Genomic DNA, 18,428 nt, shown 5'->3' with positions numbered 1-18,428 from the left:
ATTTTAGCAAATAACAAAGAGTCAAAAATTTAAGGGGGTCTGAATACTTTCCGTACCCACTGTACGTATGTATATAGTATATATCTGATGAAAACATTGGAGAGGCTGGTGCTCACTCATCTCCGACCTCTGGTGAGCCCATCAATGGATCCACTTCAGTTTGCCTACCAACTTGGCATTGGAGGGGAAGACACAGTCATCTTCCTCCTAAATCGGGCTATTTCACACCTGGAAAAGGCTGGGAGCACTGTGAGAGTCATGTTTTTTGACTTCTCTAGTGCTTTTAACACCATCCAACCTGCGCTCCTGAGGGATAAGATGGTGTACATGGGTCTGCCTGGATACTGGACTACCTCACAGACCGACGACAGTATGTGAGGTTTAATGACTGAGTCTGACATGAATGTCTGCAACACTGGAGCCCCGCAGGGAACGGTTCTAGCCCCGTTTCTCTTCACCATCTACACTGCAGACTTCATGTTTAGCTCAGCAACCTGTCACCTACAGAAGTTCCGTGATGACTCTGCCATCGTCGGTCTGATTACGAATGATGATGACAGAGAGTACAGAGGACTTATACAGAACTTTGTGGACTGGTGCCAACGGAGCTGCCTCCAGATAACTGCAGGGAAAACGAAAGAACTGGTGGTGGATTTCCGTAGGCACAAACAAACTCTATCACCATTGAACATTCAGGGAAGGGACAATGTGAGAGTGGACTCTTACAAATACCTGGGTGTTCACCTGAACAATAAACTGGACTGGACAGACAATACTGAGGCAATCTACAAGAAAGGGCAGAGCAGACTCTTTCTGCTGAGGAGACTAAGGTCTTTTGGAGTGCAAAAACAGCTACTGAAGACCTTTTTTAACTCTGTGGTGGCCTCAGCCATATTCTATGGAGTGGTCTGCTGGGGCAGCAGCATATCTACTGCAGACAGGAAGAGACTAGACAAGCTGATCAGGAAGGCCAGCTCAGTCCTGGGGATTCCCTGGACACTGTACAGGAGGTGGGAGAAAGGAGGATGGTAACAAAACTATCATCATTGCTGCAGAACGACTCTCACCCCCTGTATGAAACCGTTACATCGCTGAGCAGCTCTTTTAGTGACACACTGATACATCCTAAGTGTCTGAAGGAGCGTTACAGAAGGTCTTTTCTCCCTGCTGCTATTAGACTTTACAACCAAAGCTGTTCCCAGTAAAACCAGTCACCAACATACAACACTGCTATTACTTTTTAAGCTGTGCAATAACTTTGTGTGCAATATTACATGAATCAGGTACAATATTACGTGCAATACCACCTTGAAATATTACCTGAAATGCATACTTTTTTTTTCTCCCCCATTTGTATTTATACATTGTACTGTGTATATACTGTTATTATAGTATGTGTATATTCTTTTTTTATATATTTGCATTTATTTTTATTTCTTTGTTTGTTATTATTATTATTTGTTTTTATTTCTCTGTTTTTATTTTTTTTGTATATTCTTTTTTATATATTTGCATCTATTTTTATTTTTTTGTCTTGCTGCTGTAACATAGAAATTTCCCCACTGTGGGACGAATAAAGGTTTATCTTATCTTATCTTATCTTATCTTATCTTATCTTATCTTATCTTATCTTGTCTTGTCTTGTCTTGTCTTGTCTTGTCTTGTCTTGTCTTGTCTTGTCTTGTCTTATCTTATCTATAATATAAAATACACAGTGGGTATGGAATATATTGTGTGTATATATTAATATATAATCTCGATAGTTAAACTATAATTAAATAACCATCATTGAGAAAATGGAACAAACCCAAAATAATACGAATCCCACTGGCAGCCTTATTTCTGTATTTTTATAGCACTAAAATGATGCAGTTATTTACAGATTTATTCTCCAAAACAGTGAAGAACAAAGAGAACTGCTGGATTATTTATGGAAATACATGGATTTGATTATGGTACAATAACAGTGCATCAAATCTATTTGTATTCCAGTATTAAGTAGAAAGGAATAAAATAATGCAGTATAACTATATAAATAACTAATATATTGATTATTGCAAATTGTTTATTAACAATATCAATAACATTAATAATAATAATGCATTATAATGTAATATTAAATAAAATGCTAATAGTATGTACTATCAATTATAATACAGACAAAAAATGAAAGTAAATAATTGTACAATAATAAATGAGTACAATAATAAATTAAAGATTATATAATATATCTCATTCATCTATTATCACTAATTGTTTGTACAGTTATTGTTATTATCACTCTATTATTGTTATGTTGTTATATATGTTGTGTAGTTGTATTTGTGTACAGGGAACTCTCGCCTGTGTCTTATATGTCTATGGATTTCACTTCTAATAAACTTTAATGGACTGTTTGTGGAAAATATAGAAATACAGAAGACTTTAATCACTTTTTATACATAGAAATAAAAAATTGAACAGTGTTTATTGGTGTTGTGTTTATTGCACACCTCCTGTCAGTCTGTGTTTAGATGAGGAATAAAGTTGATAGAAAAATATGTGAGAATCAGTAATTCATGAGGATCAGCTGCTTTTAGAAAGATTTTCCCCCAGTTTTAACTGCATGTTGTTTTTGTGTTTTCTAGGACTGTGATTGATTCCAGCAGAAGAGATCGGCGTCTTCAGGACTCTGCGTGTACACGAGCATTGAAAAATGGAGATTCCTGATCAGGGGACAGATCATGTGACCTCACCCTCAAAAGACTGGTAACCTGCCATGTTCTAGTGTTTTACTAATGAACTGTTCATATCTGCAAATCTGGAGACATTTCTGAGAGCTTCATTTCATATATAAACATCACCCTAAATACATTTATTACACAATTAAATACACATCATTGTTCACAATTTATGAAACTCTCAAAACCAAGAACCATAAACTCATTGACTAATTAAAGCTATAAGACACAAACAACATGGATAATCCTTATAATATGTGTTATAAATGAGTGTTTAAGCAGCACTGGAGATTCTCATTACTGACCTCAGTTCAGCTCCTTTTCAGCACAATCACAGAAAAGCTTTAGAACATCACCTCAGTTACAGGAACCAAATCAATAAGTGCTGTTTAACTCCAATCCAGCAGGAGCAGTTACAGTGGGCTGGAACTGTTTTCTACATCAACTACATACTATCAAATATAATCTTATCCAAACTAAATCTGTGTTTTTATCACCAGTTTTAAACCCGTGCTCCACTTCCTGCTCTACACCACCACTGCATAGGGACTTTTTCAATGCACTGGATTTTGTATCCTGATGAATGAAATTCTGTCTCATGGCCATTTTTTAAATTTTTCTACAGTAAACTACAGAGAGAGAAATCACACTCACCAGTGCCCAGCTGTGTCTCCATGAAGAGTGATCGGTCTATGGATGAAACTTTGGTATTAAGCACTGGAATCTCCTCACCTGGACACAGGTAACATCCCATAATTCTCCTAGTTAAAGTCACAGTTAATGGCTGCACTACACCGTCATTAGCAGCTGTTTAGATTTATATTATAGTTACTTGGTCTTTGGTGATTCTACAATACTTTCAGTAAATCCTTTAGATGTAAAAGTGTAAATATTTATTAAAGTCACAATCAATTACACGTAATGTCTTAAATCCTTAAGAAGAAAAAAAAAAAACGCTAATATAAACAACAAAACACCTTAATTTTGTTGCATTCAGGTTTTTTTTTTTTTCTTCAGAATAAATGTGGAGTAAGACACACACAATGTCTTTGGACGTTCAGCTGTCTCTGTTTCAAATCTCTTGTATCTGCTCTTTTTATAGTTTAAGGCACAAACTGCACACTGCCGTACAGCACTCATTAATGACACTAAACACAGGATCCTCACCACTCAGTTCCTCTTTCTCTTCACCACTCAATTCCTCTTCCTCCACCCTCCAGTCACACACCAGCGCTCAAAAACTTCCCCACCTCCACAAGTGTGCACTAAATAAATCTCTCTATCAGCTATTTTTAAACTTGAGAAAAAATACCAAGTTTTGTTGATTGTAAGTAAAATGGTGTCTTTATAAAAATGAACCATGCAGTTAAACAGTAAAGAGTCGGCATGAGACAATAACTAAAGACACAATATGAGATGTGTCTCCATACAGGCTTCAAAAGACGATACTGACCCGAGTCAGGAAAATCCCTATTCCACTGTATCTTCTTTCCTGATTTTAGAGACAATGAAATGGTGTCTGATGCCTTTTCTATAATAGTCAGGAAGTGGAAACAACACAGAGGAACAGCTGTGAACAAAGGGACATGTGAGGGACACCACAAATACACATTTCTATAATTTTCTACAGTAAACTACAAAGAGAGAAAACAGAATTGATTTAGGATGAAAATCAGCATTTTCCTCAACCTAAACTCCCACTTCCCAAAACCATGTGAGACGAGAGATCAGAATTTCAGCTTTCATTTCCTGAAAGGTTCGGTGCAGTGTTCTAAGTGATGTAACACATCTAGATGTAAAGATCAGGAACTGAAAGCTGGAATTCTGATCTATTGTTTCATTTTCATCGTTTACTCTCAAATCCAAATGTCTTCCGTGTCGAGCAAAAACCCAAAGAACTGGACTTCCTGTTCCAATACTTTTGGAGGTTTGTGTAGGAAGAATAGAAAAGTAGGAAAAAGTGTGAAATGAAAACAGGAGCACATTTAATTCTCCAGGTGCACAATGTTGGAGTTGTATTCAGCTCTGTGTTCTCCAAGTGTTCCTGCTCTCACTACAATTATTGTAGTACAATTTGTGTTCAGGTTTAGACTCCAGTATTAAACTGAGGAACGTTGAGATCTTTAACACTTGTTGTTTTTGTTCCCAGTGTTCTACAGAAGGCAGGAGACAGAAGAGAGAAGAACATCATCACAGCTACAGGGTACGATCAAAACCAACACCATGACTGTGACACTGACACACTGCTATTCTAAAGCTCTCTGCTGTTAGTAACTACAGAGTGATTAGATGATAGAAAACCTCCAGTAGAATAAAGTAAATCCACAGTAAGAACATCATAAAGATCTATCTAGCAGGAAAAATGTGAACTTCTACTCTAAACATTGGAACCCATGTCTCACCATGTCTTCCTACTTCACCCTGTCACAGACACGACCCAGAATCCACTGCTGCAGATGAATTCCAGAAGAAGTTCAAGTTCAATCTGATGAAGAAGTGTCAGTGTTTGAATGGATTGATGCTAAAGCAGGAAAACCGAACACTCCTGAATGAGATCTACACAGAGCTCTACATCACAGAGGGAGACAGTGGAGACGTCAATAAAGAACATGAGGTGAAACAGATCGAGGCAGCATCCAGGAGGAACCCAACTGAGGACACACCAATCAAATGCAGTGACATCTTTAAACCCCTATCTGAACAAGACAAAGCCACCAGGAGAATTCTGAAAAAGCTCTTATCTGAACAAGATGAAGAAACCATCAGGAACGTTCTGACAAAGGGAGTAGCTGGAATTGGAAAAACAGTCTCTGTGCAGAAGTTTGTTCTGGACTGGGCTGAGGGGAAAACAAATCAGGACGTCCACCTCATATTCCCACTTCCTTTCAGAGAGCTGAATTTGATGAAGGAGCAGAAACTGAGTCTGGTGGAGCTCCTTCATGTGTTTTTTAAGGAGATGAAAGAAATAGACATTTCCAGGTTGGAGAAGGTTTTGTTCATTTTTGATGGTTTGGATGAGTGTCGTTTTCCTCTGGATTTCCAGAAGACAGTGAGAGTGTGTGATGTAACTGAATCAGCACCAGTGCATGTGCTGCTGATAAACCTGATCAAAGGGAACCTGCTTCCCTCTGCTCTCATCTGGATCACCTCCAGACCAGCAGCAGCTGATCAAATCCTCTGAGTGTGTCCATCGAGTCACAGAGGTACGAGGGTTCAATGACCCTCAGAAGGAGGAGTACTTCAGGAAGAGGATCAGTGATCAGAACCTGGCCAATAAGATCATCACACACCTGAAGTCATTAAGAAGCCTCTACATCATGTGCCACATCCCAGTGTTCTGCTGGATTTCAGCTGCTGTTCTAGAGAGAATGTTGGGTGAAGCAGAGAGTGGAGAGATCCCCAAGACTCTGACTCAAATGTACACACACTTCCTCATCATTCAGACCAACATCATAAGAGAGAAGTACCTACAGAAGCAGGAGAGCGATGAAGAAATGCTTCTCAAACTGGGGAAACTGGCTTTCCAGCAGCTGGAGAAACAAAACCTGATCTTCTATGAGGAAGACCTGAGAGAGTGTGACATTGATATGACAGAAGCAGCAGTGTATTCAGGTGTGTGTACGCAGATCTTTAGAGAGGAGTTTGGGCTTCACCAGAGTAAAGTGTACTGCTTTGTTCATCTGAGCATTCAGGAACATCTCGCAGCTCTGTATGTGCACCTGAACTTCATGAAAGAGCAGAGAAAAGTTCTTAAATGGAATCAGGTCTGGAGGATACTATTGGATGTTCTTAAACAGAATCAGGACTGTAGGACACTTTCAGATGTTCACAGGAGTGCTGTAGATCAGTCTTTAAAAAGTCAGACTGGACATCTGGATCTTTTCCTCCGCTTTCTTCTGGGTCTCTCACTCGAGTCCAATCAGAAACTTCTACATTCCTTTATAACACAGACAGGAAGTAGCTCCCATAACAAAGAGGAAACAGTTCAGTACATCAAGAAGAAGATCAGTGAAGATCTTTCTACAGAGAAATCCATCAATCTGTTCCACTGTCTGAATGAACTGGGTGATGATTCTCTAGTGGAGGAAATCCAGCAGTATCTGAAATCTGGAGCACAAAGTGAACTTTCTCCTTCACAGTGGTCTGCTCTGGTGTTTGTGTTACTGACATCAGCACAGGATCTGGAGGAATTTGACCTGAATAAATACATCACTCCAGATAAGATCAGAGATAAGATTCTTGTGAGAGTGATGCCTGTGATTGCAGCATCCAGAAAAGCAATGTAAGTGAAGCTGAATGAAATATTTCTACTGTTCCAGTGTTGAGAACAAATCAAAGGTCTGAGCTGTTCAGATGAATCGAACTCTGCAGGACTCTTTAGACTTTTTCCTTTCTCCTCTTAGAAACCTTTTAGATCGGACTCTCTTACTTTTCTATTTGGATTCCCGGATCTCATCCTCCATGTTTATACAACGTGTGTGTGATGTTCCTCAGCTGAAACTCTCGCCAAGCCAAATATGAACATCTCCGACTGTCCATTATTATTATTCCACCATTTAATCATTGTGTTCAACTGATGTGTGTGATGTTGAAAGGGAGACGCTGCAGTGAAGCTTTGAGAACTTGTTTGATCTTCTGCATTTCTGTTTATTATCTTTTATTTCCTTCAGTATCAGATGCAGTGACATTTTAGGGAGAAGTGGAGAAGCTCTGACCTCAGTGCTCAACTCAGAAACCTCCAGTCTGAGAGAACTGCATCTGACTGTCAATACACTGGATCTGTCCTGGAATAAACTGGAAGACTCAGGAGTGAAGCGTCTCTCTGCTCTACTGGAGAATCCTGAGTGTAAAGTGAAAGGTCTGAGGTAAGATCATCTCTCTGAGAGACACAAGAAGTCACTAAAAGCTGCAGTGAATTGTTGTATACAGTGTTGTTTTCAGGTGAAATTTGCTGTAGCAGTACAACATCCAGAACAAATCTATCAGTAATGAAACTTCTCACTTCCACTAATCATTAATGCACTGAGAATTAGATCCATGTGTGAATAAAACTCCAGTTAAACAGAGAGAAAGAACCTGATTCATGACTTTGAACAGAAAGGGTTAGGGTTAGAACGATGCAGAACGATGAAGGTTCTCACACCAACACTGCAGGAACAAGGGAGAATGCACAGGATGTGTAATGTGTAGAAACTGAGAGAGTGAAATGTGTGTCATTGTGTATCTGCAGGTTGGGTGGTTGTGGAGTGTCAGATGAAGGCTGTGCTGCTCTCGCTTCAGCTCTGAGATCAAACCCCTCACACCTGAGAGATCTGGATCTGTCTTGGAATAAAGTAGGAGACTCAGGAGTGAAGTTTCTCTCTGCTGTACTGGAGAATCCTCACTGTAAACTGGAGATACTGAGGTAAGATCATCTCTCTGAGAGTCACATGACCTGCTCCTCAGTAACACTGAGTAGGTTCAGCATCAATGTTCTGAGGAGGATGATTTGTCACAGAGGCTTTGGGTCTGATGTACGTATGTGTGAAGCTGCAGCACAAAACGTGTCTTAAAACCACTGCAATGTGTCTGAAATGACTGTGACACTGTTAGAGTTCACTTTCAGTAACACAAACTACATACACATGTCCTGTTTTCTCTCTTACTCTCACTCACTCACTCACTCACTCACTCACACAAACACACACACACACAAACACATATACATACACACACCACACACACACACACACTCACTCTTTCTCTCTCTCTCTGCGCAGGGGAAGGGTGAGCATGGTGTTTAGAGAACGAGAGCGGTTGGCGTGTTGCCAGTTTTTCTGCTTTTTTTTCCGCAGATTTCTTGCAAATTCTTCCTTTATACATCTAGGAACAATCTCGTGTGTGTTTGTGGACCAGCATGCCTGTGCACGCATGTGTGTCTGTGTGAGTGTAAAGAAGTGTGTCTGTGTGAGTGTAGAGGAGTGTGTGTGTGTGTGCGGGGCAGGTGTAGAGGAGTGAGTGTGTGTGTGTGTGAGTGTAAAGGAGTGTGAGTGAAACTTCAGAGACAAACAGAGGATGCAAGTAAAAAGTTGTTTATGGATGGAAATCTGCGGTTTGAGAACAGTAAGGTGTCTTTCTATCAAGATTTCTCCGCCGCTGTGCTCCGTAAGCGCAGGGAATTTGATTCGGCTAAACATCGCTTGCAGGAGATTGGAGCTCGCCATGCAATGTTCTACCCAGCTAAGCTGCGAGTAACCATTGGGAACACCACCAAGGTTCTGTGCACACCTGCAGCGGTCTTAAAGGTTATTACTCAGAAGGAGCAGCATGTACGACCTGCTGCAAATGACCGTTCTCCTCCACTCAACTCCGTGTCTGATTCTTAACTGGGGGTGTTGTATAAACTACGCCTTGTGGTGCCCAGATTAGCGCTGAATAAGAGACTGTAAGTAATAAGTGAAGAACACTAAACAGACTGAAAAATATAAGTGGTGGCTGAGCGGTGTGGACGATGTTGGGATGCTTGTTTTCTTCTGTGTTTGAAAGTGTTCTGTTCTGGATTTTCTGAACAGAAAGGATGGTTCTTCGGGACTTGAATTCCCTTCATGAAAAGGGAATATGCTCCCTTTTCCCTTTTTGCAGAAGATTGTATGAATGGAAGGCTTCAGTTTATTTTCAGTCGCTTCTTTGTGCCCTCATTGCATCAGAATATACCGTGTATAGAGGGTTAATAGAAATGTAAGAGTTTCTACATGGAATGTAAGGGGTTTGCATGGTAAAGTAAAAATCCAGAAGGTCTTCGATTGAATAAGTAAAGAGCGGGTTGATTTGGCCCTGTTGCAAGAGACCCATCTGAATAACAGGGGGTGCTCTAATTTTGAACATAAACTGGAGATCAAAATTAGAGAACAATTTATAAACAATTGAACAATTCTGAAATAATGTCATCTTCACTGCTCAACAGTTAAAGGTGTTTTTGTCCTGTCTATACCATGCTACCAGAGCACCTTTTCCACAAAATAACTAAAGCATTTTCAAAAAAACATTATTTTGCAGAAAACACACTGATCAAAATGAGAGAACACTTTCAGATACCTCCCAGTTATTGGTGTTTAATCTGGCACCTGGTGCTAATTTCCTTGATTATCTGTAAACCCCTATTTAACTGGCAGCCTAACTTCCAGTTTCACTGACTCTGCAAGATGGTGAGCCGTCCTAAAGTGACTGAAAGCCTCCGGCAGCAGGTTGTCCAGATGAAGGCCAAAGGGATGACCCTATCAGCCATAGCAAGACAAGTTGGTCGTTCCAAATCGGTGATTTCAAGAATATTGAATCTTTACAACTTCACAAACTCATTCAAGTCCGCCAAGAAGGCTGGTCGTCCACGGAAGACAAATACAAGAGAGGACAGAATACTGCGGAGGATCTCAATGGGCAATCATTTCCACAGTGCAGCTGGAATTGCTCACCAGTTCAGCGCTGAACAGAGTAAGGATCTGTCTCGACGTTTAAGAGCATTTGGACTGAAAGCCCACTCTGCAGTGACCAAACCTCTCATTAGCAGAAAGAATTAAAAGGCTAGACTGAGCTTTGTTACAGAGCATGTTGTGTGGACAGAGGAGAACTGGTCCAAAGTTCACTTTAGTGATGAAAGCAAGTTTAATTTATTTGGGTCCGATGGGAAACATTATTTTCGGTGACAAACTGGAGAAAGACTGAACCCAAAGTGTGTAAAGAAGTCAGTGAAAAGTGAAGAAGGAAGTGTGATGGTTTGGGGCATGTTTTCTGCAGCAGGAGTTGGGCCTCTTATACAGCTACATGGCAGAGTGAATGCAAATGTTTATCAGAACCTTCTTCAACAACATATGGTTCCTTCCATGCGTTCATCACTCAATCAGCCCGCAGTGTTCATGCAGGACAATGCTCCATGTCACACAGCAAAACGGGTAAAGCAGTTCCTGGAAACTGGAAACATTGAAATAATGACATGGCCTGCCCAGAGTCCTGATCTCAACCCAATAGAGAGCCTCTGGAAAATCCTTGGCGACAAAGTTATGGCCAAGAAACCCACTACAGTCACCGAACTGTGGAGGAGACTGAAAGAAGAGTGGACCAAAATCACACCAGAGCAGTGTGAGAGACTAGTGCTGTCCTGTGGCCGCAGATGTGCTGAAGTCATTCAGAGCAGAGGCCTGTACACTTCCTACTAATTGCTGACTGTTGTAACCTTCAGAAAATTTTGTTCTAATTTTTTTCCATGCTACAGTCATTGTTTTTCTCTAATTTTGATCAGTGTGTTTTCTGCAAAATAATGTTTTTTTTTTAAATGCCTTAGTTAATTTGTGGAAAAGGTGTTCTGGTAGCATGGTATAGACAGGACAAAAACTCCTTCAACTGTTGAGCAGTGAAGATGACATTATTTCAGAATTGTTCAATTGTTTATAAAATGTTCTCAAATTTTGATCTCCAGTGTAAGTGGAATGGCCAAATATATTACTTCTCCTTTACAACTAGCAGTAGGGGGGTCGCTATCCTTGTTAATAGAAATGTACATTTTAAGATCTTGAATAGTGTTAAGGATAAGTGAGGCTGTTATGTTGTTGTTAGGGGGTTGTTCAATGAAGTGGAGACCCTTTTGAATGTGTATCTCCCACCGGGTTTTGCTTCTGAGTTTCTTACTAATGCTTTTTCGGATCTGTTGGACATTGCATCCGGCACAGTGATTATAGAGGGGGATTTTAACTGTTTATTAAATCCTTTATTGGATAGACGCCCTTCTAAGAATTGCCCTCCCTCTAAGCAATCTAAAACTTTATCTGCTTTGTGTGAAGAGTTGGGCTACACTGCGTGTAGTGGCGTACTCTTAACCCACTGCACACAGAATTTACATTTTACTCCCCTCCTCATAAGTCGTATTCTAGGATTGATTCTTTTTTTGTTCCTCATGCAATTTTGCAACATATCTTCAGTTGTACTGTAAGTAATACTGTTGTTTCTGATCATTCTATGGTAATACTGGAGGTGGGAAGACCTTCAAAATCTACTAAGCGCTGGAGATTCAACACGTTATTGCTTAAAGATAGTACATTTATTTCACATCTTAGTTCTGAATTCAAGATTCTTTTGGTCAGTTAATACAGGTCATTTGATGATTCGTCCATGTTGTGGGAGACTTGTAAAGCTACATCAGAGGATTGGCTATATCCTATTCTATTACAAAAAAACCCAGAAACAAACAAAGAAGCAGGAAGGCCTGGAATTAGAACTCCAAACGGCTACCAATGATGTAATGTAAATGATCCTTCTTCTGTTAATGTGGATAGACTGAGTGTCAGACGTGCCTCCTTAGACTCGTTATCGCAGCAGGCTAACACTAAAATAGTATTTTCAAAGCAAAGATTGTATGAACATGGCAATTAACCTAATAAGTATTTGTTTTATTTATTAAAGAATAAATAGGGCCAAAGCTATTCAGCTCAGGATTGTGCAGAGATTGCATATTACACCACTTCTTAGAAGCAAGTTTGACTCAAATAATTCACCATTATGTGTTAAATGTAAGGTGAAAATGGGAGACCACGCCCACTTATTATGGAATTGTCCTGTAATTAGAACTTATTGGTCAGAAGTTGTTGTTTTTATGAGCCGTATGTTTGGCTTCGAGCTACAGATGGACTCGTTGTCTTTGATTTTGAGTCTCCCAGTCAGACACCTGCGGAACAAATTTAATAAGCGTTTATTTGATATTCTTGCCTTTGCTGCTGGAAAAATAATTTAATAATTAACCTGGATCAATGACAAACCCCCATCTTTGAGAGGATGACACAAGATTATTAGAGAATTTATTCCCTTCTTGACCTGTGTTACTCATCAGACTACTGAAGCTTTTCACCAAGTGTGGAATAAAGAAAGAAACAGAGACAGTACATGTGGGCTCACTCCATAGATAACACGCTCTCCCTGGTGAGATTAGATCACTTTTGTTGTTTTAAGCATCAGATGACACTTTTTTTTTTTTTTTTTTTTACAAAGTGTTTTATTTTTCCAGTAGGCATCTCAGATCACTGTATGGTTCAGTACACCATCAGTAAAAATAATATTAAACCTAAGAGCAGCTACTGGTGTTTTAACACCACACTTTAAGAGAATGCTAATTTTACAGTCTTTTATTTTTTTATGAAATTGTTTTAAACGTAAAAAGGAGCTTTTATCTCCCTACAGCAGTGGTGGGATGTGACAAAGGCACACATTAAAAAACTCTCACATTCACACTCTCTCTCTCTCACACACACACACACACACACGCACACACTCGCACACATTTGCACACACTCGCACACACACACATACACACACTCACATACCCTCTTTCTCTCTCACTCACTCTAAAACACACACACACACACACACACACACACACTGCATAAAAGAAACAGACTTGTTCTTGTCACTGAATAAACCGTTTCAATATTCAGTTTATTTATCTGAATTCTCTCATTTACACAATATATTGTTTATATTTCTTCTATCATCCATCCATCCATCCATCCATACCACTCACTCATTTCAAAACCCACAGAGTAACTGAGAAACTGAGAGAGTGAAATGTGTGTCATTGTGTATCTGCAGGTTGTGTGATTGTGGAGTATCAGATGAAGGCTGTGCTGCTCTCGCTTCAGCTCTGAGATCAAACCCCTCACACCTGAGAGATCTGAATCTGTCTGGGAATAAAGTAGGAGACTCAGGAGTGAAGTGTCTCTCTGCTGTACTGGAGAATCCTCACTGTAAACTGGAGATACTGAGGTAAGATCATCTCTCTGAGAGTCACATGACCTGCTCCTCAGTAACACACATTCTCTAATAGTGAGACTGAAGCAAAGCTTTTAGGTTCAGCATCAATGTTCTGAGGAGGAAGTTTATGTTTTTATATTTTTAGTTTTGTTTGTTAAATTATTGTTGATTGACCCACACACTCACACACACACACACACACACACACACACACACACACACTCTCTCTCTCTCTCTCTCTCTCTCTCTCTCTCTCTCTCTCTCTCTATCGCTCTCTCACTCACACACACACAGTAATGAATTGCTCAGTTGAAGACTGCAGTTTAGAGCTCGGACAGATTGTTGGACATGACAGTATAATGTCAGCCTCTGGAATGAACAGCGCTGTGGAGATTTTTTTTAGAGAACATTGAGAAAGTAAACAGGGTGGTGAAAATGGAGTTGTTATTCAGGAGACGTTTACTCCAGTAATTCCCTCAGTTCCACTGGCAAAAAAGATAATTTTGTGTAATGTTCCCCCATTTATAAAAGATGAATTGTTGATAACAGAATTGTCTATATATGGAAAAAAAATTTCACAAATGAGAAAAGTTCCGCTAGGCTGTAAATCCCCTTTACTTAAACATGTAGTCTCTTTTAGACCTCTTTTAGTCTTTATGGTCCTTAAAAAAAAAAAGGACTATAAGTGTGTTTGTGGACAATAAGAGCAGAAGGAAGACATGTAGTGACTATTCTTTTGATAAAGTCAAATCTTTTTTACAAAGTTCAAAAAAGATGAAAAATGTGCAGGTTACAGATTATTTTCCTAATCGCAAAATGTTTGTTGATTCTGTTGGGATGTTAATGAGAAGTGAGGGTGAAGAAAAGTTCACTGTTCAGGAAATATATAGATGAAGGAAAATTCCTGCTAAATGAAGATCAGAACTTCAGGCAGCGGATGGGTTTGAAACAATGTAGTTTTCTCTGCCTTTACACTGATTCTGATATTGAAATTTGTCTTGTGTGTGATCCTTCTCTCATTCTTCTTTATGAGTGTGATGAGAAAAGGCTCTCATAATATGAATGCTGCACGAGATGCTTATAAAAGGGCATTGTTATTTGAATTATGAAGACAGAAGAGAATTGATGTGATGTTTATTCAGGAGACGCACAGTGATGTTTTAAATGAAATGAATTAGAGGAAAGAATGGGAAGGGGTGGTGGTGTGCTCTCACATCAGCTCTTCTAGAGGAGGGGTAGCTGTGCTTTTTGCTGCACATTTCACTCCTGTCTCTTCTGAGGTGAAGCAAGAAATTGCTGGTAGACTAATTTTTGTACGTGCACAGTTTGAAAAATGTAATGTGGGTTTATTAATGTATATGCTCCTAATAATGCTAATGAGAGAGTTTGTGTTCTTCATGATCTTAATGGAAATTTGCAGAGTTGTAATTTAGATGAATGTGTTTTTAGGTGGTGATTTTAATTGTACTGAGAATTGTGTATTAGATGGGAATCACGCTGAGCCCCATGTAGCTTCCAGCTGTGCCATGTGCACTTTGACTGAAACCCATAAACTGTGTGATATATGGAGATGTTTAAACAACAATGATAAACAATATTCATGGTTGCACACTCGAGAGAATGTTATTTCTTTGGCTAGATTAGATTGACTAAACTGTTTTAAACGATATTAAAATGATTGTTTATCATTTTAATATTGTGCAGAGCTGTGTAATTAGTCCTTCTGGGGTTTCTGATCATGCTATTGTTATTTGTAAAGTTGGTAAAGAGTTCCTATTGGCATTTTAATGTTTCTTTGTTGAGTAATGCAAAGTTTAAATAGGTTTTTCTTTTTTTCTTTTTGAAGGAATTGAAATCAAAGAAAAAGATTTTTATAAATGTAAAACAATGGTGGGATTGTTGGAAAAGTTGAAATTAAGTTATTATGTCAAGTATACTTTCAAGGTCTCTAAAAATATTACACAAAAAAAGAACGAACAATTTTGGAGTCTACTGGAGAACAAAATAGTGTTGATGTTCTCAAGTCCAAAAGGATGTTTCTTGCAGACCTGTTAGGCGTGAAGGCAAAAGGTGCATTGGTCAGGTCATGCTACCAAAACTGAACACAAATGGATGCCCCATCCAAATTCTTTTTTCTTTTGGAAAGAAAGAATGGCCAGAAAAGATACATTCCCTCACTGTGATCAGAGAATGGGCAGGAGCTTACAGTTCTGTCTGAAATAAGACAAAGGGCTGGAAGGTTCTATAAGGATCTGTATGGGAGTGAATATAAAGATGATGAGGAAATGTCTGCCAGTTTTTATCAAGGTTTACCGAAGCTTCCAAAAAAGTTAAATGAGGCACTAGAGAAACCTTTGTGTGCACAAGAGCTATGGAAGGCATTGCTGATTATGGAGAGTGGAAAAGCTCCAGGACTTGATGGGCTCCCAATTGAGTTTTATAAAGCCTATTGGGAGGTGTTGGGTGAGGATCTCTTGTATGTTCTTAATGAGAGCATAGCTGAGGGGTTTTTACCAGTGAGCTGTAGGAGAGCTGTGATTTACTCTCCTACCCAAGAAAGGTGACCTTCAGGAAATTAAGACCAGTAAACCTGTTGTGCGCCGATCTTTTGCAAAATCTTTTGCAAAACTCTGGCAAAAAGATTAAGGGAAGTGATTGGGGACATCATACATCCTGACCAGACGTATTGTTTGCCTGATAAGTCTGTTTCTGAGAACATTTTTCTTGTTGGAGCTGTAATAGAGGTTGCTGGCCTATTGGGCATTAATTTCAATTGATCAGGAAAAAGCTTTTGATAGGGTTGAGCACCAATATCTTTGGAACACACTTGATGTTCTTAGTTTTGGCCCAGGTTTTATTGGAGGAAAAGTGTTATATAAGGACATTGAAAGTATGCTAAAAATCAATGGTGGTTTTAGCCTTTTTAGTGTTAACAGGGGCATCAGACAAGGTTGTGACTCTCTGGAACAATTAACTCCTTAGCAATTGAACCATTATTAAACAAATGATGGTCTAATATAGAAGGCCCATGTTACCTAATGTTAATCTGCAACATCAGAGATCAGCTTATGCTGCTGATGGAATGATGATGGTCAATGGGCAGAATGATATAAATACTCGATTAAAAATCATTCAAGAGTTTGGAAATGTATCTGCTGCTAAAATAAATTGGAATAAGAGTGATGCCTTAATTGTTGGAAAATGGCAGAAGGGCCACCGTTACTACCTGGTAAGTTAACTTGGAAAAAAGGAGGTCTTAAATATGTAGGAGTGTTTATTGGAGATGCTGTCACACAAGAAAAGAACTGGTTTGGGCTGGTTGAAAAAATAGAGGGCAGGTTAAAAAAATGGAAGTGGATTCATTCACAATGTTCCTTTAGAGGACGTGTTTTTTAATAATAAACAATTTGGCTGCTTTAACATTGTGGCACAGATTGGTATGTGTAGACCCTCCTTCCAGTCTGCTTTCCAGATTACAAGCAATGCTCGTAGACCTTTTTTTGGGATCGGCTTCACTGGGTCCCTCACACACACACACACACACACACACACACACACACACACACACATTCTCTGTCTCTCTCACACACCCTGCATAAAAGAAACAGACTTGTTCTTGTCACCTAATAAACTGTTTCAATATTCAGTTTATTTATCTGAATTCTCTAATTTACACAATCTATTGTTTATATTTCTGCTATCATCCACACATCCATCCATCCATCCATCCATCCACACATCCATCCATTCCACTCATTTTAAATCACACAGAATGTGTAATGTGTAGAAACTGAGAGAGTGAAGTGTGTGTCAGTGTGTGTTTATATTTATCCATCCATCCATCCATCCATCCATCCACACCACACATAAAGGATGTGTAATGTGTAGAAACTAAGAGAGTGAAGTGTGTGTTATTGTGTATCTGCAGGTTGTATAATTGTGGAGTATCAGATGAAGGCTGTGCTGCTCTCGCTTCAGCTCTGAGATCAAACCCCTCACACCTGAGAGATCTGGATCTGGATGGGAATAAAGTAGGAGACTCCGGAGTGAAGTTTCTCTCTGCTGTACTGGAGAATTCTCACTGTAAACTGGAGAAACTGTGGTAAGATCATCATGACATCATCAACATGACCTGCTCCTCACTAACACACATTCTCTAATAGTGAGAATGAAGCAGAGCTTTTAGGTTCAGCATCAATGTTCTGAGGAGGAAGTTTATAGTTTTATTTTTTAGTTTTGTAGTTTTGTTTGTTAGTTTAAATTAGTGTTGATTGACCACACACACACACACACATTCTCTGTCTCTCTCACACACCTGCATAAAAGAAACAGACTTGTTCTTGTCACCTAATAAACTGTTTCAATATTCAGTTTATTTATCTGAATTCTCTAATTTACACAATCTATTGTTTATATTTCTGCTATCATCCACATCCATCCATTCCACTCATTTTAAATCACACAGAATGTGTAATGTGTAGAAACTAAGAGAGTGAAGTGTGTGTTATTGTGTATCTGCAGGTTGTATAATTGTGGAGTATCAGATGAAGGCTGTGCTGCTCTCGCTTCAGCTCTGAGATCAAACCCCTCACACCTGAGAGATCTGGATCTGGATGGGAATAAAGTAGGAGACTCCGGAGTGAAGTTTCTCTCTGCTGTACTGGAGAATTCTCACTGTAAACTGGAGAAACTGTGGTAAGATCATCATGACATCATCAACATGACCTGCTCCTCACTAACACACATTCTCTAATAGTGAGAATGAAGCGGAGCTTTTAGGTTCAGCATCAATGTTCTGAGGAGGAAGTTTATAGTTTTATTTTTTAGTTTTGTAGTTTTGTTTGTTAGTTTAAATTAGTGTTGATTGACCACACACACACACTCTCTCACTCTCTCTCTCTCTCTCACATACACACACACACACCTATACAGGTACGG

The 18,428-nt window shown here is 39.2% G+C and overlaps 1 protein-coding gene across 1 annotated transcript in view; it reads left to right on the top strand.

The window, feature by feature from the left end:
- The window catches only part of LOC124377358 (NACHT, LRR and PYD domains-containing protein 12-like), a 578,147-nt gene that overhangs the window by 371,888 nt on the left and 187,831 nt on the right, over positions 1 to 18,428 (top strand). Inside the window, 11 exon segments of the mRNA XM_046836794.1 lie at positions 2,628 to 2,748; positions 3,346 to 3,462; positions 4,870 to 4,923; positions 5,151 to 5,894; positions 5,896 to 6,838; positions 6,950 to 7,002; positions 7,391 to 7,585; positions 7,951 to 8,124; positions 13,329 to 13,502; positions 17,419 to 17,592; positions 18,012 to 18,185. Coding sequence (XP_046692750.1) covers positions 2,696 to 2,748; positions 3,346 to 3,462; positions 4,870 to 4,923; positions 5,151 to 5,894; positions 5,896 to 6,838; positions 6,950 to 7,002; positions 7,391 to 7,585; positions 7,951 to 8,124; positions 13,329 to 13,502; positions 17,419 to 17,592; positions 18,012 to 18,185 — 2,855 coding nt within the window. The 5' untranslated portion in view covers positions 2,628 to 2,695.

The sequence above is a fragment of the Silurus meridionalis genome, chromosome 23 (assembly GCF_014805685.1).
Source record: "Silurus meridionalis isolate SWU-2019-XX chromosome 23, ASM1480568v1, whole genome shotgun sequence".
Taxonomy (NCBI): Eukaryota; Metazoa; Chordata; class Actinopteri; order Siluriformes; family Siluridae; genus Silurus; species Silurus meridionalis.
Note: the sequence above shows the minus strand (reverse complement) of the source record. Positions and strands in the feature narration are given on the sequence as shown.